Here is a 27621-nt window from a genome sequence, read left to right on the forward strand (position 1 = left end):
TCTCTGGATAGCAAGCTGACGGTCTAACCACTGAGCCAAACTGACCAGGGCTGAATAACTTTTTTTTTTTAATGTTATTTTTTTAATTGATTTTTTTTATAGAGGGAAATGGAGAGAGAGATAGAAATATCGATGACTGCCCTGGCTGGTTTGGCTCAGCAGTTGGAGCATCGGCCTACAGACCAGAGAGTCCCGGATTTGGTTCCTGCTTGGGACATGTACCGGAAAAAGAAAGAAAAAAGGAATATCAGTGACAGAGAGAAGCATCAATATTGATTGGCTGCCTCCCGCACATCCCCTACTGGGGATTGAGCCTGCAACCTGGGTGGCATGTGCCCTGACCAGGAATCAGACCAGCGACCTCTTGGTGCATGGGTCTTCGCTCAACCACTGAGCACACCGGCTGGGCTGAAGTGACTAACTTTTTACTGCTTGTTGTTGCAGCTGTCGTTGTTTTAAAGCCCATAGAGCTTATGGAAAGTTGGGTTCACAGAGAACAAAGGCTCTGGATCTCTCCCAACAAGGAGATTTACATTCGCTACAGAGAATTTTATACCAAAAAAACATTTTGAAGAGCTGAAGTCTAACACTTTTGAGAGCTTATGACTATGGGTGTCCAGTCAATGATTAGTGATTTGTTTAAATAACATACTAGATCCAAAGAAATAATGACATGGGTCTAAAATCTAGAATGCTAAGAAGTGGCTTTACTTTTTTGACTGCCCTATGGTTCTAGAAATACTAAGACCAGTGTTCACTGAACGCGGGGCCTGTGGCAGCACCCAGACCAGCCCTCTGTCCCCCTTCCGGTAGATGGTTACCATCCTTTGCTGCCGAGACGGTCCAGAGGCACTTAGTGTTTAAGTTCTTAAAGCACTTCATTTCTAATTTTCTTTATTTTTACATATGAGCTAATTGTTGCAGAACTTTTTGTTAATGGCAGAAGTAGGGTAACTGGAAAGGGGAACATGCTATCCCTTGTGAAAGTTTTCTTGCAAGATGTCAGGAAGTACACTCCGCACAGTTTTCTGCCTAAGAAGATGCCCCACCCTTCTCGTTCCCACACTGCCCTCCTCTCCCGTCTTCTCGGAGGGCCAGGAGGGCCAGGAGGAAAGCGTAGCCCAGAGGAACTCAGTTGCTTTATCTGGAAGGGATGGTGTTATGTGACGCACAGTGGGTCAGGGCGGATGGTGGGCAGCACGTGGAGAGGCTGGCTCGGAGGCTGTAAAATGCCAGCTGCTGCTCTGCCTTCTCGGGCCCCTTTCCTCCAGGCGCTCTACCCTAGTGGCTTCCCCACGGCCACGGCCACCTGGTAAAGACGTCCACACCCTGTGGTGTAACACCAGGCCTTGGGCAGGGCAGCGTAACTTGTCAGACATTTTCATAGGGTGGGTTTTTGTTTTTCTTTATGGAATCTTTCTAGATCCACTTTTTGGTAATTGAAATTTTTCTATTATTTTCCAAATAATAATACTGAGATATCTAATATATACCTGTCTGTAAGGCAGTTACAGCAGCCAGTTATATGTGGGTAGCAGAATGGCATTGTGAGACAAAAGCATGGCTTCACACACCCGACTTCCTATGTCCAGTTTCAGTTTTGCCTCTGTGTAGCCTTGGGCACGACCTCTGATCATCGTGTGTATCCATTTCCTAATAGTGTCTGTGTGAGGAATTAAAGGACGTGATGTATGTAAATCGCCCCAGTAAATGCCTTGGGACATAGTGGATGCGCTATAAATGTTTGGGATTATTAGTATTTACTCACATACATAGTGTCATACAGAGCTGAAAATTTATGTGAAGTAAAATTAGATTTTATTGTGAGGGATGTTTTAAAATGCAGATGTAGAAGTTTTACTGAGACTAAAATGTAGCATCGTATTTTAATCTTATTTGTATTCCTTAGGTATTACATGAAACCTTCCCTAAACATACATTTCTGATGAATGGCCTAATTCAAGGAGTAAAGGTAGGATCCGTCATATATACATATTCACATGTGCATGTACTCAACACATGTACATTTAACATACTGGCATTCTCTATCATTTGCCAATATGTTTAGTTAGTTAATTGACTAACCCACTAAGTGTTCATGTTTACAGTTAGAGTATATCTTGAGGAATTACTTAAGTGTTTGAAGTGTCTGGATTTTAAATCTGATCTGACTCGAACGTAGCCATCAGTGTGTACTGACAGATCCCATCACACCCGATGCCCCTGGTGTCTGAGGTGCTGGCATTTTTATTCCAGAGATCAGAATGCTTTTGTGAACTGCCCATAACAATGTAAATTGAAGAGAAAAGAACTATTTTAAAAATGCAAAGATGTAAAACTTTATCAGTCTGGTAGGTCCTGATTATTCTTCATGTTCTTTACTCTAGATTTCATTTGACCAACAAATTTTATAAACATGTAAGTAGCCTATGAGTATAAAACCAGATAAACACGATATTCTTTCTAGAACTGCTCATGTGGATTCACTGGGGTTGAAAGTCATTGCAGCTTCCCCTCTGCAGTACACAGCCAGACCCTGCAGGTCATTCTGCACGGTCTGGGAAGGTTTGAAATTCCATACAGACAAGAAATAAGTTGTTCGTCTACAGTTTGCTGATATGCTTATCTTAGACATAAACTTGCTTAAAATTCTTCTCTCATACTATGGTACAGTGATTTAATTTTGGCCTATCAACATGGATAACGTACTTTTTTTTTTTTCATTTACCTTCTTTTAGGGTTTGTTGTCATTCCTCAGTGCCCCGCTTATTGGTGCTCTTTCTGATGTTTGGGGCCGAAAATCCTTCTTGCTGCTAACGGTGTTTTTCACATGTGCCCCGATTCCCTTAATGAAGATCAGCCCATGGTACGTGCATCGTCGGTCGCAGCAGCCAGACGGCACTTTCTGGTCATTGCTGCCCGTGTGGTCCCTTCTTTATCTCACTTTTTAGCCATCCTGTCTATGTGGGTTTTAGTTGTATTCTTTACTTTATTCTTCAACACAGAGAAGAGGGCCCTTCAAAGAGCAGTTTGGTCATGGGTCACAAAGGTTCAGAACCGGATGCTGCACCAGGCAGTGTGCAGGCGGCTGGCAAGCCTACGCTCGGATTTCAGAGCCCAAATCTCAAAACAATGTTTTAAGGACTGGAGAGGGTTGCCAGCTTTTTATTTTATTATGTAGAATGTTACAAACACAAAGTTTATCATCATTATCTGTATTAATTAGGAATAGATTTTGTAAAGCTCTGAATTATAATAGTTGCTTAACATCAAGAAAGCCGATTTCTCTGTCCGTGTAAGAGAAGCCTGGACTTGATCAGTCCAGAGCTGGTGGCATTTCCAGGGGACCCGACTTCTCACCACTGTGCCGTCATCCGCTGTCACCTTACTGTCCAAGAAGGATGTCTGAGCTCCAGCTCCCGTGTCACACTTCAGGCAGCAAGATGGCAGGACTGGCTCCGTTTCCTGTTAGGAAACAGCGAGACTCCTGCCGCCCGCTGTGGGCCTGACTTCAGGCACATGCTGCTCGTGGGGACACGAGGCTGGCCTCACTGCCCCTGGTGAAGCCAGGGTCTTCGTGCAGGAGGAAGGGAAGGGAATCTCAGAATGACTGTCGCAGCGTCACAGAGCCCAGTTCAGTGGTGATTGGTTAGTTCTCTGGCCCATGTTCCAGTCCCTGAGCAGTCACGTCAGCTAACCCACATCGGGGGTGGGCTGCCCTTCTGGGGGTGCCCGGGAGATCGAGGGTGTGCACAGGGCAGGGCCTCCCTCAACTCGGAATCCAGACCTCTGGTGAATGCTAGCGACTCAGAGGAAGTGTCAGCAAGGGCGTGTCGGGAATGAGCAGAGAGCTCGCTGTGGAAAGCAGCTGCGCTGCGGTCTATGGGATATTTCAGGGTTTAGATGGGCACACGTGCTTTTAAACTAGACATTAGCATTACACTAGAAACTTGTTATTTGGAATCATAGAGCTTTTTAAAATACCTTTTGTTTCTCTTTATAGTAACTATTTTCAGTCTTATGAATACTGCCATATAGGTTTTTTTCTACGTGAAGACTGAGTTACTTGTTTTGGCAATGTTTAAAGAGCTAAAGATAATTTACAGAAGAAAAACATCTAGTTTCTATATATAGGCTCAAAGTAAATAAAGAATAACTTGTTTCTCAGTTTTATTTACTGAATTTTGTTTTTTTTTGTGTATGTGGGCGATAGTAATGGTTGAATTATAATAGACTCTGTTGCTGTTTTGAGTAGAAACGAAACCACTTAAAAATTCAACAGTTTGGTAAAAGATTGACCTGAAGACATAATCTAAGTTTACAGCTCTGGATACTATCCCTGCACGTAGCTGAGCTGATGTCGAAGGGCCACCTAGCCTGTGTTTCCTAGTCTCTGTGGCTCACCACTTACAGAAGAACTAACTGCCCCGGTGAGCCGGTGACGGCAGCCAGCCCGCCTTCCTCCGAGCCACTTACGGGAGTGCGGGAGGGAGGTCGTAGCGACTGTTCTCACCACTTCCTGTCACTGTCTTTCGATCCCAGGTGGTACTTCGCTGTCATCTCCGTGTCTGGGGTTTTTGCAGTGACTTTCTCTGTGGTGTTCGCATACGTAGCAGATATAACTCAAGAACATGAAAGAAGTATGGCCTACGGACAGGTACGTGTGCTCCACCTGTGGGTGCCACCTGGGTTGTCGATCGCATCCAGGGAGGCACATCTTTGTATCGCCAGGGTTTGTTTTTTGCATAAAGCACATTTTATAATAAAACCGTTCCTTTAGACTACATTAAACATTTTTTTGCGTATAAAGCCTTGTACGTTTTGATACTTTCATTCAGTATGTATTTGTTAGTTACATGTCAGATTTGAAACTACAGTAGACTATTTTTATGATATTGAAGTTCTTTGAACATTATACTACAACAAAGGAATTAAGTAATCATGAGTTAAAAATTACTAATATTTAATGGCTGATCTAAATCAGTAGGCTAACCTGGCTCCGACATCAGCCTTTTCTGTGACTCTGTGGGCCCCGTACCATCCCTCTCACATGCTTTGGTTGGCGCCTTATGTGTGTTCACAGCTCTGAAAGCGCAGGAGCCGTGCTCAGCTAGATTGAGGCCCCCAGGTGGCAGTTCGCCAAGCTCTGGACACTGTGGAGGTGAACTGAATAGTTAGTGGCCGTGCAGCCTGTTGTCTCAGATCTAGGAATAGAATAGTTCCCATCTGCACAGTAATACACAGGTAGCCAGCAGGGGAGCAGTGATGAGTTTCAGCAAATATGGGACAAGCATCTTTTCTTTTTCTTTCTTCTTTCTTCTTCATTGATTTTGGAGAGAGACACATCGATTGGCTACCTCCTGCACACCCCTCACAACCTAAGCATGTGCCCTGACCAGGAATCGAACTGGCGATCTCTTGGTGCATGGTCAACGCTTAACCACTGAGCCACACCAGCCAGGCGGGACAAGCAGCTTGATAAATGACGAATACCTGTGTTAGGCTGAATCTTAGTTTTATGAGAGACTGTCATTGATTCGAAGGACACTATAACAAAGAATCATGGAATTGAGAGGTTTTTGGGGGGAATACCCAAAGTGAGAAACTTAGAAGAACTAATGATTCCAGTTGTAAATTTAGAACGTTTATTGGTAAGATATTGATGGTGGCCAGAATTTTTTTAACTGCTTTATTGAGATATAATTTATATACCAGAAAATTCATCCATTTTATGTGCATAGTTCAGTGAATTTTAGTACATTTATATAGTTATGCAACCGTGACCATGCTCCAAAAACAAAATCCAATTTTTGCTTTTGCTGAAGTGATTTGTCATAGCCATATCTTTGGAATTAACAGTTTTCAACCTGGAGGCTTTATGTGTTAAAGGCATATTCTAGCAATTCAACTTAAGTCTTTTGGAGTAATATAGATGCAGGTGAAGGGGGGTGGGGCATTTACCTTTGTGGTCCTCTGATTGCCTGCCTGCTGGGTGGGAGCATGGAGGAGAAGGGACAGGACACGACCACTGCACTCTGGGTGGACCTTGCTCACTCCCGCACTCTGGTCTCTGACACTCCCAGATCCCTCACTGCCCTCCTCTTCCCCATTCGGGCACAGCTCTGCTCATGCCCAGGCCCCCTGGGACCACAGCCCACTGTGTTGAGTTTGCCAGGCTGTCACAACCAGATACACCACCATCTAGTAGAATATTTCCATCCGCCCAGAAAGTCCCTGAGACGCCCCCACCAGCCATCCTCACTTGACTCTGACCTCAGGCAACCACCAGTCTGCTTTCTGTCTCTGTAGCTTTACTTTTAGTAGAAGTTCCATAGAAGTGAAATAATGAAAAAGGCAGTCTTTGTGTGTGGCCCCCTTCACTTAGCAGTCTCTTAGGGCCATCCGTGTTCATTGCTGCGTGGATTCCGGGTGGGATATACCACGCTTTGTTTATCCATTCACCAGTAGATGGACATGAGTTGATAGCTAGATGTTTGAAGTTACTGGAATTGTATGTACTTGTCAGGTGTCTGACCTTTGAAAATTGAATTGCTTGTCTTGAGTAGTTATTAATAAACAGCTAAAAATAAGCACTTCTGTGAAGCTGAAATCCTCCACCCCAAAGTCGAAGTGGTGTAGAAACAAGATGAGTCAAGGCCAGGCCGTAGCAGCAGCTCACACATGTCCAGCACACGTTTGAAGGGTGTAGTCTCTGATAAGTGTCACATGCAGTCACGTCTGCTAATGTGCAGGCCCCGTTGTCCAGTAGGCCAGAGAGTCGGGGGCTGAGTTTCCTTCGTGTCCTCTCTGCTTTGACCTGTCTTCCTCGGACTTGCATGGACATCCTCTGAGCTGGAGAGACGTGGCAGAAGGTGCTCCGTGCACGCCCTTCTTCCAGCCCTGCCGCCCGTGGGGACTTGCACAGACGTCCTCCGAGCTGGAGAGACGTGGCAGAAGGTGCTCCGTGCACGCCCTTTTTCCAGCCCTGCTGCCTGTGGGGACTTGTGGCCTGATGAGCAGGTGGTCCTCGGGTTTTTCGCTTCATTCAGCCAGCTTTAGGTATGTGTCATGGTGAACAGTCATTTAATTTAATGTTCCTGTTGTGGGGACATCCAGGTGACCTTGGACTTCCTTAGAGTTGTTTTTAGATCTCTCACAGAGCCTGAGGGTGTCTGCAGGGGACCTGGGGAAGGTGCGCCAGGCCCCCCTGCCCTTCCTCAGCTCCGTCTGTGTTACCTATGAGTCTGTCTGTAGGATTTGAACAAATGGCTTCAAAAAAGTTTGAAGCCACTGTCTCAGAGGCTTAGTGGTTTTTAGTCAAGAGCCTGATTGTGTTTCTCCTGCAGATTGTAAGGCACCACACAGGTAGGAGGAGGAAGGGGGTGGGGCATCCAGGGCTGACATCAGTCACTCTGGTGTGGAAGAAAGGGGTTACATGTCTTCACTTGTCTCACCTTTGACCTTGACTTGTTCCAGGTCTCAGCAACATTCGCCGCAAGCTTGGTGATCAGCCCTGCCATCGGGGCTTATCTCGGGCGGGTGTACGGGGACAGCTTGGTGGTGGTCCTGGCCACAGCGATCGCCCTGCTGGATATTTGCTTCATCCTGGTGGCTGTGCCCGAGTCTCTGCCCGAGAAGATGCGGCCTGCATCCTGGGGGGCGCCCATCTCTTGGGAACAGGCTGACCCCTTTGCAGTAAGCTTCCACTTTTCCCATCCCTTTAGCCAAAAAGTGAACGCGCGGTTCCATGCAGCAGTGATACTTTGTTGTGAACATGTCTGGGGAAGAAAATATTTGGAGGGATTTAAACATTTTTTTCAAATTCTTTTGAGAATTATTTGGGTGGGGAGGGTGAAGTAAATGGAAGAAAAAGATATGGGTGTCTGGACACATGCTGCCCGACACCTCTGTGTCATCTGAGCAGCGGTCAGCACTTTGCTGGGGAGCCTGACGGCAGTCCTCTCGTTCTAGTCCCTGAAGAAAGTGGGCCAGGACTCCATAGTGCTGCTCATCTGCATCACGGTGTTCCTGTCCTACCTGCCCGAGGCCGGCCAGTACTCCAGCTTCTTCCTGTACCTCCGACAGGTGAGCCCGCGCCCCAGGTCCGCTGCGCCCCCCTTGTTCGTACCGAGAACAGAGCGAGGCCCCTCGGGAGCTGCAGAGCAGAGACCTTGAAAGACAAATACCATCTTGTGTACAGCAGCTGACGCGTTGCTTTCCCGGCGGTGAGGCTCCTGTCCTTCGTCACAGAGGGTTCCCTGTCTGGAGTGTTTTCTTCAGGGCTCGGGTGATAGGGTAAAGCCTCAGGCCACTCAGAGACCGGCTCTGCCGTCTGGATCAGCCCCGCGGCTGCCGGGAGCCAGGTCGGCCTCGCCCTGCTCTCTGCTCAGCCGAGGAAGGCACCAGCGGTGCGTCCCGTTGTCCGGAGTCTGAGTGCTGGGCCTGCCCCCGGCCTGTGTGAGCAAAGGGACTTCGATTACTTACCCTGACTTAAGTCGGTATCATGTTTAGCATTATAACACTTGTAAATTTTGGTTCTCAGTCAAACCAGCTTCTGTCGCTGAGGAATTCTTTGGTTATAAATGAGTAGTTTGGGGTTTTTTCTGGCCTATCCAATGTTAACATACAAGTGGCTGCATTAGTAGTAAGTATGGTGTTGCTGTGCCTTTTTATTTATTAATGTAACTTTTTCTGGAAACCTAGATAATGAAGTTTTCACCAGAAAGCGTCGCTGCGTTCATAGCCGTCCTCGGCATCCTCTCCATCATCGCGCAGGTGAGCGTCTTGTCAGTCAGAGCCGTGTCACAGAGGCTGGGCCCTGGCTGGCGTCGGGGGCCTCCGGTGACACTCCCGTGATGGGGTCCTAGTGGAGTTGCCCTGTGGGCTCTGTGGGTTACAGGCTCAGAAAGTTAATTTTGTCAGTAGCTGATTGTTCAGATTTGGGGACTGACATACCAACGTGATGTATAAATCAGAAAGATAGTTTATTGACTTACACCAGGGTACATACCTGCCGAAAGTGGGAAATTTCATGTTCTGTTCTCGTTGACTCATTCGTTCAGCACATATTTGAGCACCTACTATGTGGTGGCCACGGGATGTGACAGTGAACTGACTCCGTTCCGGCTGCGGGGTCACACTCTTACAGAATAAGACGTATTAAGTGTGTCAGTGTGAACGTACCAGGTGTAATGGGAACTGTGAAAAGGGGCCCAGGGGATGTAAAGAGCGACAGGTGTGATTTTCCCCGGAGGGTTGGGAAGGCCTTGCTGATGCCCCAGCCTCCCTGGGAGCAGACTCAGGATGCGACTGAGCCCGGAGCCGTGCAGGAAGCAGGGCTCAGCAGCACCAGAGCAAAACCCCCTCGGGGGACTGCCTGGCACGCGAGAGGACAGCCCGTGGCCGAGAGGCCGGGGAGAGGGCCCAGGAGAGAGTTGCTCAGGAAGTCCGGGGGCAGGTCCGGCGGGCCTCTCGGGCTGTCTCAGACTCAGGAAGGGCAGGAACCCACAGGCTTGGGCAGGAACGGCTTGGGAGTGTGCATCCCGGGAGCCCAGGCGCTCACCGGGGGCTGTTTGAGAAAGAATTTGGATTTTCTTAGGAGATACTGTTTCATGGCCTGCAAGCTACCTTTGTTCCATAATAAATTCTAATCCAGTGACTGGAATCTCTTCCTCACTTGGAGTCTCCTTTCTGTTAAAAAAAAAGCCCCACACACTCACTCCTGGCCGATTGGCTTTGTTTTTTCTAGACTGAAAGATGGAATGTGTTTTCCCTCCTTGGGTCCAGTCTGTCAGGTCCCAGCTTTCTTTGTTGAGAAAGTGGAAGGGAGAGTTGTTTAATTGGACTCTTGGGGGCTCCTTCGTCTCTTAGTGGGGCTCCCTCTGCAGAGCTCATCATCTATGCATTTTGGTAGGTCAGTGATGAACTCAAATTCAATTCTGTGACAGGCCTTCCCCGTGGCCGCACCCGTGCACACGTGCCGCTGCGTGTCAGTGCGGCTTCTGATTTCTGTGTCCTGGAAATCTGAATGTGGGATACACTGCATTTAAATACTCATTCCTGCCTGCCCAAAAAGGGCTCTTCGGTTTGGGAGGAAAGTGTTTCGTTTCTCATATATAAACTAGAGTAACACAGGACAGTGGACACGTAGGAAGAACAGCTGGACGTGTTCAGTGACCTTGACTCCTGGGGTGAAGCCGAGCTGGCCACATGTAGCGTTATGTTTTTCAGACGTGGCGAGTAGATTTACTGGTATTCTGTTTGAGATTTGGATGGAGAGATCAGGCCAAAGTTCACGATCATGATCATTGAGAGAGTAGCTGTGAGGTTGGGAGTCTGCTTCATTCTGATCTGATCACGTTCAGGCAGGAACATGGACTGTGCTGGGATGAGCTGATGGTGCTGCAGGGGAACCTCCCCTCAGCTCATCAGGTGGCACCTGGCAGACGGGACACAGGTGGACCACAGCCCCTGGAGCTCAGAACCTGGAGGGCAGTCGGGTGCCTGCAGGAGTGTGCATGGGTTCTTGGAAACAGCACGCGGTGGCAGGGCCCTGAGTCTGGGGAGGAGGTGGCACACCCAGCCCCCCGGGTGGATGGCCCAGGTATATGGTACTTAAGTGACCATTTTGCTTTTGGGCCTATGTGGAAACATAGTATGTGAGATGTGAAATCACATTTTAAAAGGGCAAAATTAGTTGGTGTTCAAAAACAGGTGTAGAGGAGGGTATGTAGTCTGTATCTATTGGTAACTGCATTTTTATGTCATTAGGTGAACTCTAAAACGTTGTGAATAGAAAGCACAAAGGTAGAAGGATCATCTTGTACTCTTGTTTGTGTGAATGAACAATTAAGAATGACTGACCCATTGACCTCTGAGCCCATGAAAGGCCATGTCCTTCCCTTCCCGCCCAGCAGCCTGCAGCTGCTCCTGGCAGCCCCTCATGCCTGTCGATGGTACTGCTTACCCAATGCCTTTGCTCCTGTACTTTCGGTCTCCCTCTCTCTGTCCTAAGTACCCCTTCTCGGAGTTCCCGTGTGAACTTGGGCATAGCCCTGTCCGTGTACAGAATACACTGTGGCCCTGGCTGGTTTGGCTTAGCGGTTAGAGCGTCGGCCTGCGGTCCGGAGAGCCCGGGTTCGGTTCCCGCTAAGGGCACGTACCTCGGTTGCAGTTTGTCCCCGGCCCTGGTTGGTCATGCGGGTGGCAGCCACTCGATGTGTCCCTTTCACATCGATGTTTCTCTCTCTCTCTCTCCCTCCTGCTCTATCTGAACAAAGAATGAAAAAGTGTCCTCCGGTGAGGATTAAAAAAAAAAAAAAAAAAGAATACACTGTGTTTCAGGTTTCACCTGTTTGTTGCTGTCGGTTTTGCCCAGGTTGGTCGTGAGGTCGGGATGGTCTCCCGTCTGTTGTGGGCCCTCCAGCACCCTGCACTGTGCCTGCAGCCCCGCAATTGCCAACCCAGGCAGAGGTCACTGGGTTTTTCCATAGCATTTTAAAAACTTGAAAAAGTAGTAGTAAACATGTCGGAATTGGGAAGTTTATATAAAAATATGGGTATGCAGTTCCCCCAAACCATTGGCTCTGGTAACGCTAGATAGATGCACCTTCCGGGGCCCAGCAGAGTTGCCCCTGGGCCTTGGCTCAGTTCCCGTAGGTCCCGGCACCTGCAGAGTGACTGCACGGGGGTGGGGGGAGCTCGGCTGCCACAGCTCTCTGCCTCTGCGCTTGCCGGCCTCTGGGTGCTGGTGGCTTTCAGACGTGAGCAGCAGTGCGAGCCTGTCTGCGGGCGCCCCTCCTCGGCCCGCACCCGGCTCCGCCTCCTCCCTCCAGTGCACTCGCCCTGCTCCTGCAGGTAGGTGTCTCCCATGTCTGGGTTGTGGGGCCAGAAAACTCGGCGGCATCCTTGATTTGTTCTCCCTCTGAACCCAGTCATCCATCCCCTGGTGTCTGCTGTCACCAGGCCTTTCTGAGGCCATCTCTGCCCACCCAGGGTCAGCAGCACCTCTCACACGGCCCTACTTTCCCTTCTTCTCGGCGGCCACAGCCTGGAACTATCTTGTGAAATAAGTGTGCTTTTGTCCGTCTTCTCTCCATCGGGAGGTAATGTTTGCTGACCAGCACTTTGACCTGCTCATTGATCACTCAGGCCACTGCCCTCTGCAGGAGAGTACAGTTGGCTGTAGCAGCGCCTCGGCAAACGTTTGCGCGACTGATTGTCGTCTTGGTTAAGTCATAAACCATTTAATCTCTCTTCAAAATGAGTTATACTGAATGGACACTAAATTATTTTCCTGTTGTACACTGTATATATACTAAGTAATTTATTTTATTGTTGTTTTTCTCCTTTATTGATTTTAGAAAGGGCAGACGTGAGAGGGAGAGAGAGATGGTAACACTGATGAGAGGGAACATCGATTGGCTGCCTCCTGCACGCCCCCACTGGGGATCAGGCCCACAACCTGGGCACGTGCCCTGACCAGGAATTGAACTGGCGACCTCTTGGTGCAGGGTCGATGCTCCAGCACTGAGCCATAAACCCAAAAGTGTTTATGAAATGCTTCCTGTGTGCCAGGCAGTGCTGAGCACGTGATGTGAACGTGACAAGTGTGCAGCAGGTGCTGGTACTGCCATTGTGGAAGGGACGCTTTACAAGAGACTGTCAGTGTGCAGCGACTTGCCCAGGGCCACACGGCCAGAGCCCAGAGCAGGATCCAGGCTGTTTCCCCAGAGGCTGAGTTCTTGGTTCCTGTGCTGTGCTTCTCCCACGTCTGCTCGGGGACCTGACTGACTGCCCGTCAAGCATCATGGCGTCGGCAGCGGGTGAACCGAGGTGAAGGACACAGTTGTCCCTCGCCACTTCGCGCTTCAGCTATTGCGGCTTCACTCGATCACGGTTTTTCAAATCTATACTATCTTGGAAAAAAACTGCGATCGAGTGAAGCCACAAAAGTCCAAGCGCGAAGTGGCGAGGGACGACTATGTATAAATAAAGAAGCCTACTTCGCGGAAATTCATTTATCGTGATAACGTCTGGGACTGATTCACCATGATAAACGAGGGCCAACTAGATTGCTTAGGTTTTTTTTAGTGCAGGGGGCTAAGCATGTCAGAGTAATTCGGACCTAGAACTTTTTTAAGTTATTACATAGCAGGGATTCCCAAATCATTGGTTGGAAACACTTTGACCCTACTACTTGAATTTCCGATTTAGGGGGTCCTCGGGAGAAAAGTGCTGCTGCATGAAGCTCACTTCTGTTTCAGTTTCCTGGGTTCTCCCTGAACCTGGGCCTGTCAGCAGAAGGACCCTTCGTTTCTGCTTCTGCCACCTGGAGGGATGGTCTCAGACACATTCAGGGTAGTTGTTGCTGAAAAATCAAAATATAAGAAAATGTAATAGTCCTCTTATTATAGGTTGAAAGAAGTCACCAAATATTTTTTCTTTCAAAAAGTCATTCATGCTGACAAACCATTTTGGTCTTTCTTTTTTTTCAGACCATAGTCTTGAGCTTACTTATGAGATCAATTGGAAATAAGAACACCATTCTGTTGGGTCTGGGGTTTCAGATACTACAGCTGGCGTGGTACGGCTTCGGCTCTGAGCCTTGGTAGGTGTGATTGCTTTACCTTTCTTACACGCCTCGGTGTTTGCCTCTTTCGTATTTTTTTCTCACTTTGAGATATAATTGAGTTTTTGTAGTTATTTGCTTCTCAACTAAGGCTTAGACTTTAGTCTCTTTCTGTTTTTTTCTTTCAAACTGTATAAGATACCTCTCCTTGTGTGTTTGAATATTCTCGGATGGCCTGAGGTCAGAAAGGTGACGTTCTGTAGCTGAGTCACAGGCTGGGCTTTCTAATGAGATTATTGAGGCCTTTGAATCTCTAATGAGCATTTAATGCCTTAATCACTTTGTCATTAGGAGAAAGCACATAGCAGCAACAGGGCCCTGAAACCTGGTGTTACCTTTTTTTGTTTTTCTGGTTAGAAAAAGTCGAGTAGCCCCAGTGGTAATACTGATGGCAAACCAGAAGTCAGGGAGCAGAGTCCAGTAGTTCTGGTCCAGCTTCCTGCTGAGACCCATCCGCCCTTGTTGCCAAACTGGTTCCCTGAGGCAGGGGAGGGGAGGGGATGAGGATGCCCACCTCAGATGGCCCTTGTCCACTCGTGCTCAGTTGTCAGGACTGAGCTCCCGCTCGTAATTGTGTTCTGCAAACTGAACACATCACCGGTTTGGACTTGGTGTGGGCTGGTGGACGTTTTGTTTTCTAGTCTAGCTTTTAGGAGTTGTTCACAGCTTATCTAAAACATTTATTTTAAACATTGAACCATAGCGTCCAAAGTTTTTATTGAATCAGTGATACCTCCACTGACTCAGAAGTCAGTGGGAACAGTTGCTGGTTTCATGTGCTTGGAAACATTCAGTGTTTGTTTTACATACATTCTCCACATACAGAGGAGGGAGGGGGCCTTTCCAGGATCTAGTGACTTGGGTTTTCCACGGGGCACAGAAATCTCACATGGTGCCCCGAGCGGTGTGGCCGCACCGAGCCGTGTGCCGGGCCAGTGGAGCAGGGGTCTCAGCTCTGCCGCTCTGCCTGCAGGATGATGTGGGCCGCAGGGGCCGTGGCCGCCATGTCCAGCATCACCTTCCCCGCTGTCAGCGCACTTGTGTCCCGAACTGCTGATGCTGATCAACAAGGTGAGTTGCTAGGACTTGTGACAGCTGTGTGAACAGCGTCACAGCCTGTGTTCTCTCCGTGTGCAGACAGAGCCTTGTCTCTCACTCTGACCCCTCATACACACTGACCACTCCTGTTTGCTCTGATGCCCTGGACACCTGGGGACGTGCGTCCTTACGGAAGTCCTCCAGGCTGTGATCTGAGCACACACGGCAAACGTTTCAATCGTCTTAGCTTTGTGGTGGGAACATTTAATTCTTGAAATGCTCATAATTCTTTGAAAAGGCTATCTAGTCATAAAAGGGGCAGTGGCCACTTGGTTGGTACATGAGGACAGAAAACAAGTTGCATTTTAAATGAGAGAACATCTCAAAGACAAATATGTACAGGTCTACATGTGACTAGATGGGGATACAGATGGCGGCCTGGGGCACAGAACAGTCGTCTGTGAACTCCTGCCTGGCTCTTGGCTTGGGAACTTTCACAGGGGGGTAAAAGGCTTCTGCCCTCCTGTTCCTGCACCCCACCCACCTGAGCTCCCCTCTGCACAGCAGGGTCCCTGCACTTTGTAGAGCTGATGGCCTCTGAGTGACTTTGAAGGCCATCACAGTCAATTGCTGGTGTTAGACGAGCTGTTTGCCAGTTGTTGGTGCTGGTTCGAGGGTAGCAGAGCGCTGAGCGGTCCTCTGTTCCAACACTTAGGTGTCGTTCAAGGAATGATAACAGGAATTCGAGGGCTGTGCAACGGTCTGGGACCAGCTCTTTACGGGTTCATTTTCTACATATTCCACGTGGAACTGAAAGAGCTGCCAATGACGGGAACAGACTTGGGGACAAACACCAGCCCACAGCACCACTTTGAACAGGTAAAAAGACACGGGCTGCTCACGAAAGCTGGGACATTCCCATTACTTCAGATTGACTACAACACTTGTAAACCAGAGCCCGACTGGCTGTGCGTACATTACCCCTGAGAAGGAAAAGCCGTTTCAGTGTGCTAGTTTGGCACTGCACCGCGGGGGCACGGTGACAGTCACTGTAGTGCTGCTCGGCTCCACCTGAGACGCACCCGGGGTGTCCGGAGCACGGAGGAAGCCTGCACTCTGCGGAGAGGCGCAGGTCCGCGGAGCACCGAGCACCGTGCCCGCTCGTTTGCTAGCCTTCCCTCTGCACACAGAATCTTACCTGCAAACAGTGCTCGCACCAGTGCAGGCTGCTCAGCAGCTTCCTTGCTTATTTGGGCAGGATTGTGCACTAATTTTCTAACCCGTGCAGGCTGGTTTTAAATTCATCAAGTGCTTGTTTGCGGGCGGTCCACAGCAGTGGCAGCGCGAGCTTTGGCTGAATCATAGACGTGTCGCGTCTTCCCACGGTCACAGCAGTGTCTGCCCCACTGCAGCCCCTAGGGAAAGGGGCACTGGTTCTGTGGCTGGAGGCAGAAGAGCTACTTGGTCTCACTTTTGAGATCTCTGCCCTGTTTTCCTCTTGAACTAACAAATTAAGTGAAGGCTCCTAGAATGTGTTCAGGTTTTGTGCTGCAAGCGACATTCTTTTTGCATAGGTTGCTTTCTTGGGTCATCTGTTATCCCCAGAATTTTCTCCCCAAAAGGGAATGCTTTTTCTAACTATGGCTTTAATACTAAAAGAGAGTAGTCTTATAATTCATAGCAGTCAGTTATGGGCAACAATGTTTATGCAAAAATACTAATTACAATTTTCTTTCTTCCCTAGAATTCCATCATCCCTGGCCCCCCCTTTCTCTTTGGAGCCTGTTCGGTTCTGCTGGCTCTGCTGGTGGCCTTGTTTATTCCGGAACACACCAACTTAAGCTTGCGGTCCAGCAGCTGGAGAAAGCACTGTGGCGGTCACAGCCATCCTCATAGCGCGCAGGCGCCAGGAGAGGCCAAAGAACCCTTACTCCAGGACACCAATGTGTGACAGGTGACAGCCGCAATCAGGAAGACTTTTCCACCTGCACCCAGGTCTGAGTGTGCACCTGCAGTACTGATGTACATTCCACTTCTGTCTACGATACACTTGAAGGGTGTCTTAAGAAACGTATCTGCATGGACTCCTGGGGACTAAAGGAAGTTTTGGACAGTTTTCCAAAGATGTTACAATTTCTTTTGAAAAGAAACCTTTTGTTTATTAGCACCACTTTCTTGCCACTAAGCTGTTTGTTTTATTATATACATCCTTTCATTAAAAACTATATGTGACTTCTTAGATTAGCAATGTCTCTACCATTTCCCCAAGTGTTGAGCTTTAACTGTTTATGCCAACTCGCAGCAGACAGAATAGGAAGTATGGCTGTGGACCTGTTCGTTTTTAACCTTGTAAAACCTTGAGTCAGATTTTACCTTAAAACGTTGGGTCAAATAATTCAAAGCCTTAATACAGATGCACTAAAGAAATGGTAAATGAATTGCTTGCATTTTTAAAAACTCAAGAAAATTGTACTAAATCTGAATCATGTTTTAAGCCTGTTTGTAGTAATTTTATTTTAAACATTCTTCACTACTGTTTTTTAAATAAAATCTCGGCCATGTAGAGGTTCATTCAGTTGACTGTTTGGAGCCTGTGATCTATGTGTTGGCTCGAAGTTGTTCCCCAGCTCGTCATACCACTGTCCTTCAATGTTTGCATAACCCTAACCTCAACACTTGAACATAATCTAAACACATAGTAAAGCTGGTAGCCTTGAAAATGTCAATGTGATATCTATATGTAGATAAATATATATAGTGGCCTTTCAGGACTGTCACAGTAACACTTTATTTACAGAACTAATGTTTGTCCTAAATTTTCAGGACCCTAGAAGAGAGCTTTATACAATTACTGATGTGAATTTCTCTAAAGTGTATATTTTTGTGTCCAGTTATATTATTTAAAAAAAAGTGTTACTTTGTAAAAATTGTACATAAAGTACTGTATAGTTTACACTGTTTTCATCTTGTGTGTGATTACTGCTTAATGCTTTTTAAACTTGGAACATTCACTTAATGGTTAAATAAGGTCTTAAGAGAAATGTAAATATTCTGTTAATAAAATTAAATATTTTAATGATTTTTTTAAAGAAAGTCTTGATCTGTGATTCCCTCTAGGGCTTGTTTTGCTTTGTCACCATGATCACTTCTACAGTAACAGATCACAGCTTTATACCTTCTGTCTGAATCCATTTCTTTCCCTTCACTATAAATGCTTTTGTAGAAAGACAAAAAAATGAAAACTTAGTCCGTAGTTAAAGCAATTTTCTGAGCAAAGATGTTGTACACATAAATCTTTTTTGTTTTTATATAGTTTTTACATGTCCTTCTCCCAAAATATTAACTTACTAAAACCAAGCTCACACAATTCACAGAAATACATTAAATGCAACATTTTGATTACCATGTATACTTTACAATGAATAACAATTTCAAATATAAGTTTAAGAGGTAGAGCAAAGAATTAGCACACTCAAAAGTCTGTACATGTACATCTAATACAAAGAAAAATCTTTGGCACATCAAAGTGATCTATCTTTTGGAAATTCTCCTCATTTTCTATGTGGATATGGAAAAGGATATTTATATCTAAAAAAGAAAGCACCCTGAATGCCATCTACCCAACCCTGTCCATAAACATACATATATCACAGTACTGACAAAGAACGCAGACTCGAACGTCACCAAGAGGCTTCTTCCCAGATTTTTTGTAGGCAAATTCAAGCCCCTGTGACCACACTGACTGGTGTTTTGCATGTAAATGAGGAGAGAACTATATATGAAAAGTCACTGTCTAGTGATGGTTACTGAATGTTTGAGGTAAGTCTCCTAGTTTAGGGCATCCTATAATTGCCAGCAGGTTCCGAGTATCATCAGACGCAATATGGCTTCATTAAAAAATTAACAAAGAGCTCAGGTGCCACACTGAAGGGTTACGGGTTCGACTCCCGGTCAAGGGCATGTACCTGGGTTACAGGTTCGATCCTCAGCCCCAGTGGGTGTGTGAGAGGCAACCAATCAATGTCTCTCTCTCACAATGATGCCTGTGTCTGTCCCTCTCTCCCCCCCTCCCTTCCTCCCTTCCACTCTATCTAGAAATCAATGGAAAAATATCCCTGGGTGAGGATTAACGATGACAAAAAAAATTAGCAAAGATTCTTAGTCTTACCATGGAACTGTTAGTATGCCATAAGTATCTTGAAATGTCTCTTTCCTCATCTATATAATATGGTCCTTAAAAATAATTTTTAAAGGATGAAATGAACAGCAACATTTCCAAATAAAAATTGTGACTTTTGATAAGAGAATGCTACTCTATTGGTTGGATGGTTGTCAACAAGAAAAAAACGAACCCCATGATTCTGAGTGAATTTTTAAAAATCACGGACTTTTCTCCAAGGAACTATTTTTACTTGAAACTTACACCAAGAGATAGGTGCCCACTTTATTAAGCAAATATTAAACCCATTTTGAAATTAAAAAGCAAATATAATGAATAGTCATGATGCTCTTTTGTATGGTATTAATTTCCAAACAAAATCCAACAAATTTAACTGCATAAAAATTAATAGAATTCCAAATGAAAGAGAAAAATTAGATGAGTATAGACTTTCAGGAAGCAATAAAATCCTATAAACTGCAGCTCAAATGACTAAAGTTCTTTATGTCTAATCTCATCCTGTAAATATACATCCCTCAAGTTATTTTTACAAGTCTATCAGAATTAATAGACTTATTCAATAGTTAACTAAAAGGTTTCAAGAAAAATACTTCCTATGAAGGATCAATTCAGTTTTAGAACTTTTTCCTTTACTGTAAATTATTATCAATAATATAGATATCTCGGGAGATAATCATCTTCCCTCATAATTCTTGTGTCAAATTTAAAACTTTATTTTAGCAATGAAAGTGATAAAATAATTACCATTCTCTGGTTCCCCGTTACGTCTGAAAAGTTCACTTTACCCAGATCGTCATTACGACGGGACGTCCCTTAGAAAGATCCGCTCTTGCCTCAGAACTGTAAGGACTGGCAGGGCGGAGCAGCGCATGCGCACGGCGAGGGCGGCACCACGCTCAGGCACGCGGCACTGCAGCCTCCCCGTCCGTCTGAGCACAAGCTCCGCGCCAGCGGGCAGCGAGCCGCGAGGACGAGGACGCGGCCGAGATGCGCGCCACCTGCGCCAGGCAGGCCAGCTCAGACGGGCGTGGGGCTGTCGTCTGCGCTAGGCTCCGTCGCCTGCAGGGCAGCGTGGCCCCAGGATTAACTGTGCGGTAGCTGCCCGGGGAAGTACGCTGAGGAGGAAGGGACCGCGGCTGGCTTGCAGGACGTCTGCAGTGCTCCCAACGTGCCATCTTTCTGGCGGTCTGCAAATGGGACAAAAACGGTGACTGCTTCCCTTCAGGCCCCGTCCCTCCTCACTCCCCACAGTGACTACGGTTTCACAAATGCTCCTCACCTGAGCTGCCCAGGAGGTTCTGGCTGAGCCCACGTAACGGGGTGCTCCCCTCCCTTTGCTTCAGGTACTTGGGTTCCAGCCCCACATTTCCACTGCTTACAAGGAAAGTAGTAATTATCCACTTGAACAATTCTGAATCTAATCTATATACTGTACATAAGACATATTTACAATTTTTGTTCAAAATAAATCACATTCTTCACTGATTTCTTCAGCAAATAATTTATCTATACACAAACTGAAGTACCCCTCTTCCCAGTATAGAGTAAATGATAATAAGTAAAACAAAATCCTAAAAGCTGTGATAAGAAATGTGGGAGAAACAAACACTCTGAGAGCACTATGAAAATACGTGTGGCCCTGGCTGGTTTTGCTCAGTGTGTCTCTCTCATACTGATGTTTCTTTCTACCTCCCCACCCCCCACACCATCTGAAGATAAATGAAAAAATATCCTTGGGTGAAGATTTAAAAAAAAAAAAATACAGCCCTGGCCAGTTTGGCTTAGCGGTTAGAGCATCAGACTGTGGTCCAGAGAGACCCGGGTTCGGTTCCCGCTAAGGGCACGTACCTCGGTTGCAGTTTGTCCCCGGCCCTGGCTGGGTCATGTGGGAGGCAGCCACTCGATGTGTCCCTTTCACGTCGATGTTTCTCTCTCTCTCCTTCCCTCCCACCCTATCTGAACAAAAAATGGAAAAATGTCCTCGAGTGAGGATAAAAAAAAAACACGTGCATGCCCTGAGAATATCAATATTATTTAGGATTTCCTATCTCAACCAATATTTAAAATGAATGCTTTCTTCTTTCTTTAAAAATTGTGCTTCAAAGTGGTCATTAATATACATTGTGACAAGAAGGAATTCTGACTAGACTAATACAAACATGATATTTCAGAAAGAAAACTATGGCCTGGCTGATGTAGCTCAGTGGTTGAGCATCGACCCCTGCACCAAGAGGTTACCAGTTCGATTCCCAGTCAGGGCACATGCCCAGGTTGTGGGCCCAATCCCCAGTGGGGGGTGTGCAGGAGGCGGCCAATCGATGTTTTTCTCTCTCCCACTCTCTCTGAAAAAAAAAAAAAAAAAAAAAAAGAAAGAAAACTCTTGTGCTTGTATTTTCGCCTTTCTACCACTAGATCCCTTCCACCACTAGATCCCTTCCCCCGGAATCTGCCCAGTGTTAGCAGCTGCTCTGGAATACAATTATACTAAGAAATTAAAAGCCCTTGCAAAACAATGACATTATAACCTTAAAATCAAAGGATGGTCTCTTCCCAATTTCTAGCAAAGAATGAAATAGGTGCATAGGTACTTTTTCAATTTTAACTTTTTTTTCTTTAACCTTTGATACCCACTGCCACTTTTTACTAGCTGACAATGAAAAAGAAAAAAAAAAGTTTTAAACAGAAAAAACTCAAAATAGCTGACCAGTTCTAATTTTATGAACATGATTGTTTGGCTCTGTTCTGTAAATATGGTCATCAGGCGTTGTGCAAGTAAACTGGCTTTTGGTGTGTGACATGATTAAGTACATGAACATTACGGTGTCCACCACTGATAAAAAGAGAGGTTCCCAACTGCTCACTATTTTGAGACTTGTCCTGGTGGCAGCTTCAGAGCAGCCAAGGAATCAAGGCCAGACAGCTGAAGGAAGAAGCCTCTTTGCTCCTGTGGACCAGGGCCAGCAGGTGGCCCTTAAAGCTAATGAATTTTAACAAGGAAGCATACGGATAACATCATAAACAGGAGGACTACTGGAGAGACAAGTCTGCATACATGAGCTGTTTAATTCAGCCACAGCTCATGGCCATTTGAGATCTAAGACAAAGGAAGAAATCTGAGTAGGCACAAGAGAAGTCACAGACTGACAGTAAAGCTTATTTATGCTCACTATGGGACAATCTCACCAGCCTTTGTACTCTTATTTACCAAAGGCTTCTAGCACTTTCACTGGCTGGTCTGTGGATCAGAGCAGTCTGAGCAGCTGGCTCACCAGCTCACTCGAGGTCAGAAGAAAGGAGTGCTGCGGGCGGCAGGCAGCCTCTGGGAAACAGAACCACGAGCAGCGGACTCCTGGGAATTGAAAAGATTTCTGGCTACCTGCTCAAGAATATTTGAAAGGGGATCTTCAGTTATGTAGAAAAATCTCTTTTTAAAAATTTCACTATATATCTAACTGTATTATAGAGTTTTAAAAAATATATGAATAACCTTTTTCTTACAGCTACGAAGGACCAAACTTAAGTTCCACTGATCATCAACTTAAAGTGTCACAAATAAGTAGGCACCAAGGCCTTCCAAGCACCGATCGAATCTTCTAGATGACTTTCAAAGCGACGAGCATGAAGTCTTATGTCAACAAGTACTTACTTTTCCTTATCAGCGGAGCAAGGCACACTAATAGCTGCTGCTGACTGGGCATCCCCTAGCGACGTACCAGGTTGCGTAAACTGCAAGTTAAACTGAACCTGGAAAGGGAGAAAACATCTCATGTAACTAAATTAGTGAGAATGGAGACAATTCTATACAGAGGTAGGTGGTTAAATGTTTTTTCTGATACTCTAGAACATACATGGCCAGGTTTACCCTTTAGTTCATAACACAAACACATTTTATTGAGCAGATTTAATGAGAAGAGATACTCTCTTTGCCCAAAAAGTTCCTGTCACACAACAAGACGAACAGTGGAAACAAAGCACACACACTGACATATTTAAACAAGTGCTGAGGCGAAAGGACCCACACTCGGCAATGCCACACTCACCATGCGCTGTGGGAGAATTTTCCCTTTTCGAGAACTTTCAAAGCCTGTGTTAGATTTATTTAAGGGCTATGAATGAGGACTAGGAATTTGAATTTTGAAATAATCAGAAGTAATCCAAGAATCTATGTAAAAGACCAAACCAAAACATCAGCATGAAGTACAGAACTATTTTTAGTAACAGCTAATGTGACTGAGCAGGTCTCACACCAGGAATGTGTGAATGTCTACGTTAGGAAACCCACAAACATGAATCCCCACCCTAACAGATCAAAGGCACACAAAAACAGTATTTTTGGTAAAAACTCCTAATAAAATCAGCATAGACAGTAGCATAACAGGATAAAATTAGAACTTAGAAAGCTAAATGCTGCTGTCCTTGGCTATCAAGGCTCAGTATTCTAAAGATACCGATTTTCCCAAATGAACACATGGGACTACATCAAACTAAAAAGCACAGCAAAAGGAACAAGCATCCAAATGGAAAGAGAAGCCACCATATGGGAGAGTGTAACTGCCAACCATACATCAGATAAAGGGTTAATGTACAAAATATAGAATACTCATACAACTCAACAAAAGACAAAGAACCCAATTAAAAAATGGGCAGAGGACCTAAATAGACACCTCTCCAAAAAGAACATACAAATGGCCAAGAAACATATAAAAAAAGGCTCAACATCACTAATCATCAGAGGTGCAAATTAATACAACTATGAGATGCAAATTAATACAACTCACACCTGCCAGAATGGCCGCCATCAACAAATCATCAAACAAGTGCTGGTGAGGGTGTGGAGAAAAGGGGACTCTAGAACACTGCTGGTGGGAATGCAGACTGGTGCAGCCACTATGGAAAACAGTATGTTGTTTCCTCGAAAAATTAAAAATTGATCTGCCTTTTGACCCAGTGATCTCACTTCTAGGAATATACCCTAAGAAACCTGAAACGCTAATCAGAAAGAATATATGTACCCCCATTTTCACAGCAGCACTATTCACAATACCTAAGATATGGAAACAGCCCAAATGTCCATCAGCAGATGAGTGGATCAAAAAGCTGTGATCGCCCTGGACAGTTTGGTTCAGCAGTTAGAGCGTCAGCCTGCAGACTGGAGAGTCTGGGGTTCAGTTCCCACTAAGGGCACGTGCCTCAGTTGCAGTTTGTCTGCGGCCCCAAGGCCCCGGTTGGGGTCATGTGGGTGGCAACCAGTCGATGTATCTCTCTCACATTGGTGTTTCTCTCTCTCTCTCACTTCTCTTCCTCCCTCTTTTCCTCCTGCTCTATCTAAAGATAAAGGCAAAAATAAAAAATAAAATACAAAAAAGGTGTGGTACATTTACATAATGGAACAGTATGCAGCTGTAAGAAAGAGAGATCTCTCATCCTCTGAGATGACATGGAAAGACCTGGAGAGTACAGTCGCCCCTTGACACTTCGCGCTTCGACTCGTGGCTTCACTCTATCCTATCATGTGGTGTTTTTGAAGAAGAGTGAAGTGGCGAGGGAAGACTGTATAAACAATCCTACTTCGCGGAAATTCATTTATCACGGTAGAGTCTGGATATGATTAACTGCAATAAATGAGGGCCGACTATATTATGCTAAGCAAAATAAGCTAATCAGAGAAAGACAAATACTACACGATTTCACTTATTTGTGGATTATAATGAACAAAATAAGCTGATGAACAACAGACCTAGAGATACAGAAAGGAGTACGGTTCAGACTGAAAGATCTCAGAGGGGGCAGGAGGGAGGGATGAGATAAGCCAAAGAACTTATATGCATGCATGTGTAACCAATGGACACAGACAACAATGCTGGGGGAGGGATCGGGAGGGGGGTGTTGTAGGGGGAAGAAAAGAAGAAACATCTGTAACAAAAATGAATAAAAATTGCACACCAAAAAGTTATTGATTTTCCCAACATTGATCTACACATTTAACATGGTAACATTAAACACAAATAGAACTTTTTAATTTTTTTTTTATTTAAAATAATTTTTTTCCCTTTACTGATTTTAGAGAGAGGAAGGGAGAGGGAGAGACAGAAACATTAATGAGAGACAACAACTAGCCGCCTCCTGCATGCCCTCCACTGGGGATTAGGCCCACAACCTAGGCATGTGCCCTGAACGGGAATCGAACCTGCAACCTCTTGGTGCATGTGTCAACGCTCAACCACTGAGTCCACACCAGATGGGCCAAACAGGACTTTTTAAAAGCAAGACAAAGTGATTCTAATATTCCTTATAAAAAATAAACATGCAAAAAAAGTGAGGAAAATTGAGTATCAGATATTAATACATAACACAGTTTCTGACCACCAATCATAAACAATTAGAAAATTGGACAAAATAATAAAAATATTCTCAAATACTGGACAGCAGGCAGTGCAGGACTGAAAATGTTATAGCCACTTCAGAAAAATAGGGCAGTTTCTTAAAAATTGAGTATGTCTCCAGTCGTTCTATTCGTAGGTATTCACTCGAGAGAAATAAAAGGCTGCACACCAATGTCCACAGCAGCTTTCTCTGCGGTAGCCCCAAACTGAAAATGACACAGCTGGCCCTCACACGGCAAACGGAGGCACAGACGCGGCCTGCCATACAGGGCACCGCAGCGAGGAGCGAACTACTCATGTGCACCAGCCTCTGCACAACCTCAGACATCTGACACTGACCAAAAAGGACAAGGAAAGCTATACACTGCATGATTCCATTTCTATAAAACGCAGAGGCACATTTATGGAGACAGAAAGCAGATCAGTAGTTGCTCATCTGCTTAGGGGAAGAGTGCGGATCACCTGCAGAAAGCACTATGGAACTTGTCAGGAAAACATAAATACTCTAAAACTGGACTGTTGTGACGGTGTCACAACTCTACAAACTGTCTCAAGTTATTAAATTGTAAACATAACAATGGGAGCATTTTATGGCATGTAAATTATATCTTAGTAAAGTTTTAAATTTAAAAGGCATCATAAAGAGCCTTGGCCAGTTTGGCTTGCGGTTGGAGCATCAGCCTGCAGACCAGAGAGTCCCGGGTTTGGTTTCCACTAGGGGCATGTACGTACGTATGTAAGTACATATATACATACATACATAAATACATAAACACATAAATAAATAAATGGCACCATAAAGAGACTAAAAAGACAAGTCCAAAATAGAGAAATGATGACAATAAATATATAAAACCAACAGCTAATGTCTGGAACATATAAGACTATTTATAGCCCTGGCCAGTCTGGCTCAGCAGTAAGAGCATCACCCGCGGACCAAAGAGTCCCTGGTTCGATTCCAGCTAAGAGCACGTACCTCAGTTGCGGTTCATCCCCAGCCCTAGTCGGGGTTGTGCGGGTGGCAACCAATCGATGCGTCTCTCTCGCATCGTTGTTTCTCTCTCTCTCCCCGCCCCTTCCTCCTTCTCTCCCTCCAGCTTTATTAAAAAATTAATGTAAAAATTATCCTCAGGTGAGGATTAAAAAATATATTTATGACATCATTTTATAATGGTTAAATATCCCAAAGATGAATAAAATTGATTAACAGAAATTTTATAGAAGAAACACAACCCATAAATATATAAAAAGATGCTCCTCACTTAATAACCATGAAAATACCACACAGGCCAAAATGCCTATAACCCAGTTACCTTCCAGAATCCATCCTACAAATCTGTGTAAGGCCACAGAGACCGCAAACAACCTAACAGCCCAGTAGCAGAGCACAAGCTGAATGAATGTGCATACGATCACATGCAGCAGATGCTAGCACAAGGCTACCCAGATTAGTGGTCTCCAAGGAAGGCGGTGATTACAACCATCCACTGAGGTATAAGAAAAAATCCTGTAATTTTGACTTATATACATTTTTAAATCCTCATCATAGGATATTATTTTTATTGATCTTAGAGAGAGAGGGAAGAAGGGAGGGAGGGAGAGAAACATTGATTGATTGCCTCCCATAGGCATCCTAACTGGGGATCAAACCCACAATCTTTTGGTGTACTAGATGACACTCTAACCAACTGAGCCACACCAGCCAGGGCAAGTTATATACATTTTTAATCTCATTCTTTAATTTCTATTTTTGAGTACATTTTATTAATAATAATAGATACCATTTATGGAGCAATTACCATGCACCTGGTAATATTCTAAGCAAATACATTAACTCACTCACCCCACAATAATCTAGTAAGGTACTTAAGATCTTGCTCCATTTTACAAGTGGAAACTGCAGCATGAGTTGGATACTGCTTTTGTTGTTTTTCAGTGGCTTGACAGAGGCAGTATTAAAACTTTCACATCAGATTCTATGTTAACCTTTAAAGTACACTGTATATAATACAGTAGCTCAGTAGCATAGCATGCAATTAACAAATATTCATGCTTTAGAGGCTTAAACTCAAAGTGTTTTGTTTTCATTTGTGTCTCACTGCTGGGGACACACGATCACAAGCGCGTGTAGCAAAATGACACAGGACTCCCTGCAGGCCACGCCCGTGAGGAAGAACGATCTTGTTCTAGGATTCCTGTTGGACTATAAGAAAGGTAAACCTATTATTTCCTAAGTCACGTTTAGCCCTACCAACCTGTTCTTATCCTCCTTTTACACATTATATAAATCCTGGAAAGCTGTTTAAAATGAAAAGCAATTTTGAACTCAATCATAATTCTCAAGAAAAAACTGATGCTATGATAAAAATCCGTACACTCAAGTGTGATTG

The 27621-nt window shown here is 45.2% G+C and overlaps 2 protein-coding genes across 2 annotated transcripts in view; one reads left to right on the plus strand and one right to left on the minus strand.

Annotated features, from left to right (window-relative positions):
• The window catches only part of MFSD14A (major facilitator superfamily domain containing 14A), a 28634-nt gene extending 10880 nt beyond the window's left edge, over positions 1-17754 (plus strand). Inside the window, exons 3-12 of the mRNA XM_036273510.1 lie at positions 1910-1972; positions 2739-2866; positions 4543-4657; positions 7477-7695; positions 7972-8085; positions 8704-8775; positions 13497-13609; positions 14604-14701; positions 15384-15547; positions 16413-17754. Coding sequence (XP_036129403.1) covers positions 1910-1972; positions 2739-2866; positions 4543-4657; positions 7477-7695; positions 7972-8085; positions 8704-8775; positions 13497-13609; positions 14604-14701; positions 15384-15547; positions 16413-16619 — 1293 coding nt within the window. The 3' untranslated portion in view covers positions 16620-17754. The remainder of the gene's footprint in view (positions 1-1909; positions 1973-2738; positions 2867-4542; positions 4658-7476; positions 7696-7971; positions 8086-8703; positions 8776-13496; positions 13610-14603; positions 14702-15383; positions 15548-16412) is intronic.
• Positions 17755-19916: 2162 nt separating this feature from the next.
• The window catches only part of SASS6 (SAS-6 centriolar assembly protein), a 35864-nt gene continuing 28159 nt past the window's right edge, over positions 19917-27621 (minus strand). The window contains exons 15-17 of the mRNA XM_036272785.1: positions 22495-22592; positions 20128-20222; positions 19917-20035 (exon numbers count right to left, since the gene is read on the minus strand). Of these exons, the coding sequence (XP_036128678.1) occupies positions 19932-20035; positions 20128-20222; positions 22495-22592 (297 nt within the window). The 3' untranslated portion in view covers positions 19917-19931. The remainder of the gene's footprint in view (positions 20036-20127; positions 20223-22494; positions 22593-27621) is intronic.

The sequence above is a fragment of the Molossus molossus genome, unplaced genomic scaffold, assembly GCF_014108415.1.
Source record: "Molossus molossus isolate mMolMol1 unplaced genomic scaffold, mMolMol1.p scaffold_m16_p_20, whole genome shotgun sequence".
NCBI classification, from domain to species: Eukaryota; Metazoa; Chordata; class Mammalia; order Chiroptera; family Molossidae; genus Molossus; species Molossus molossus.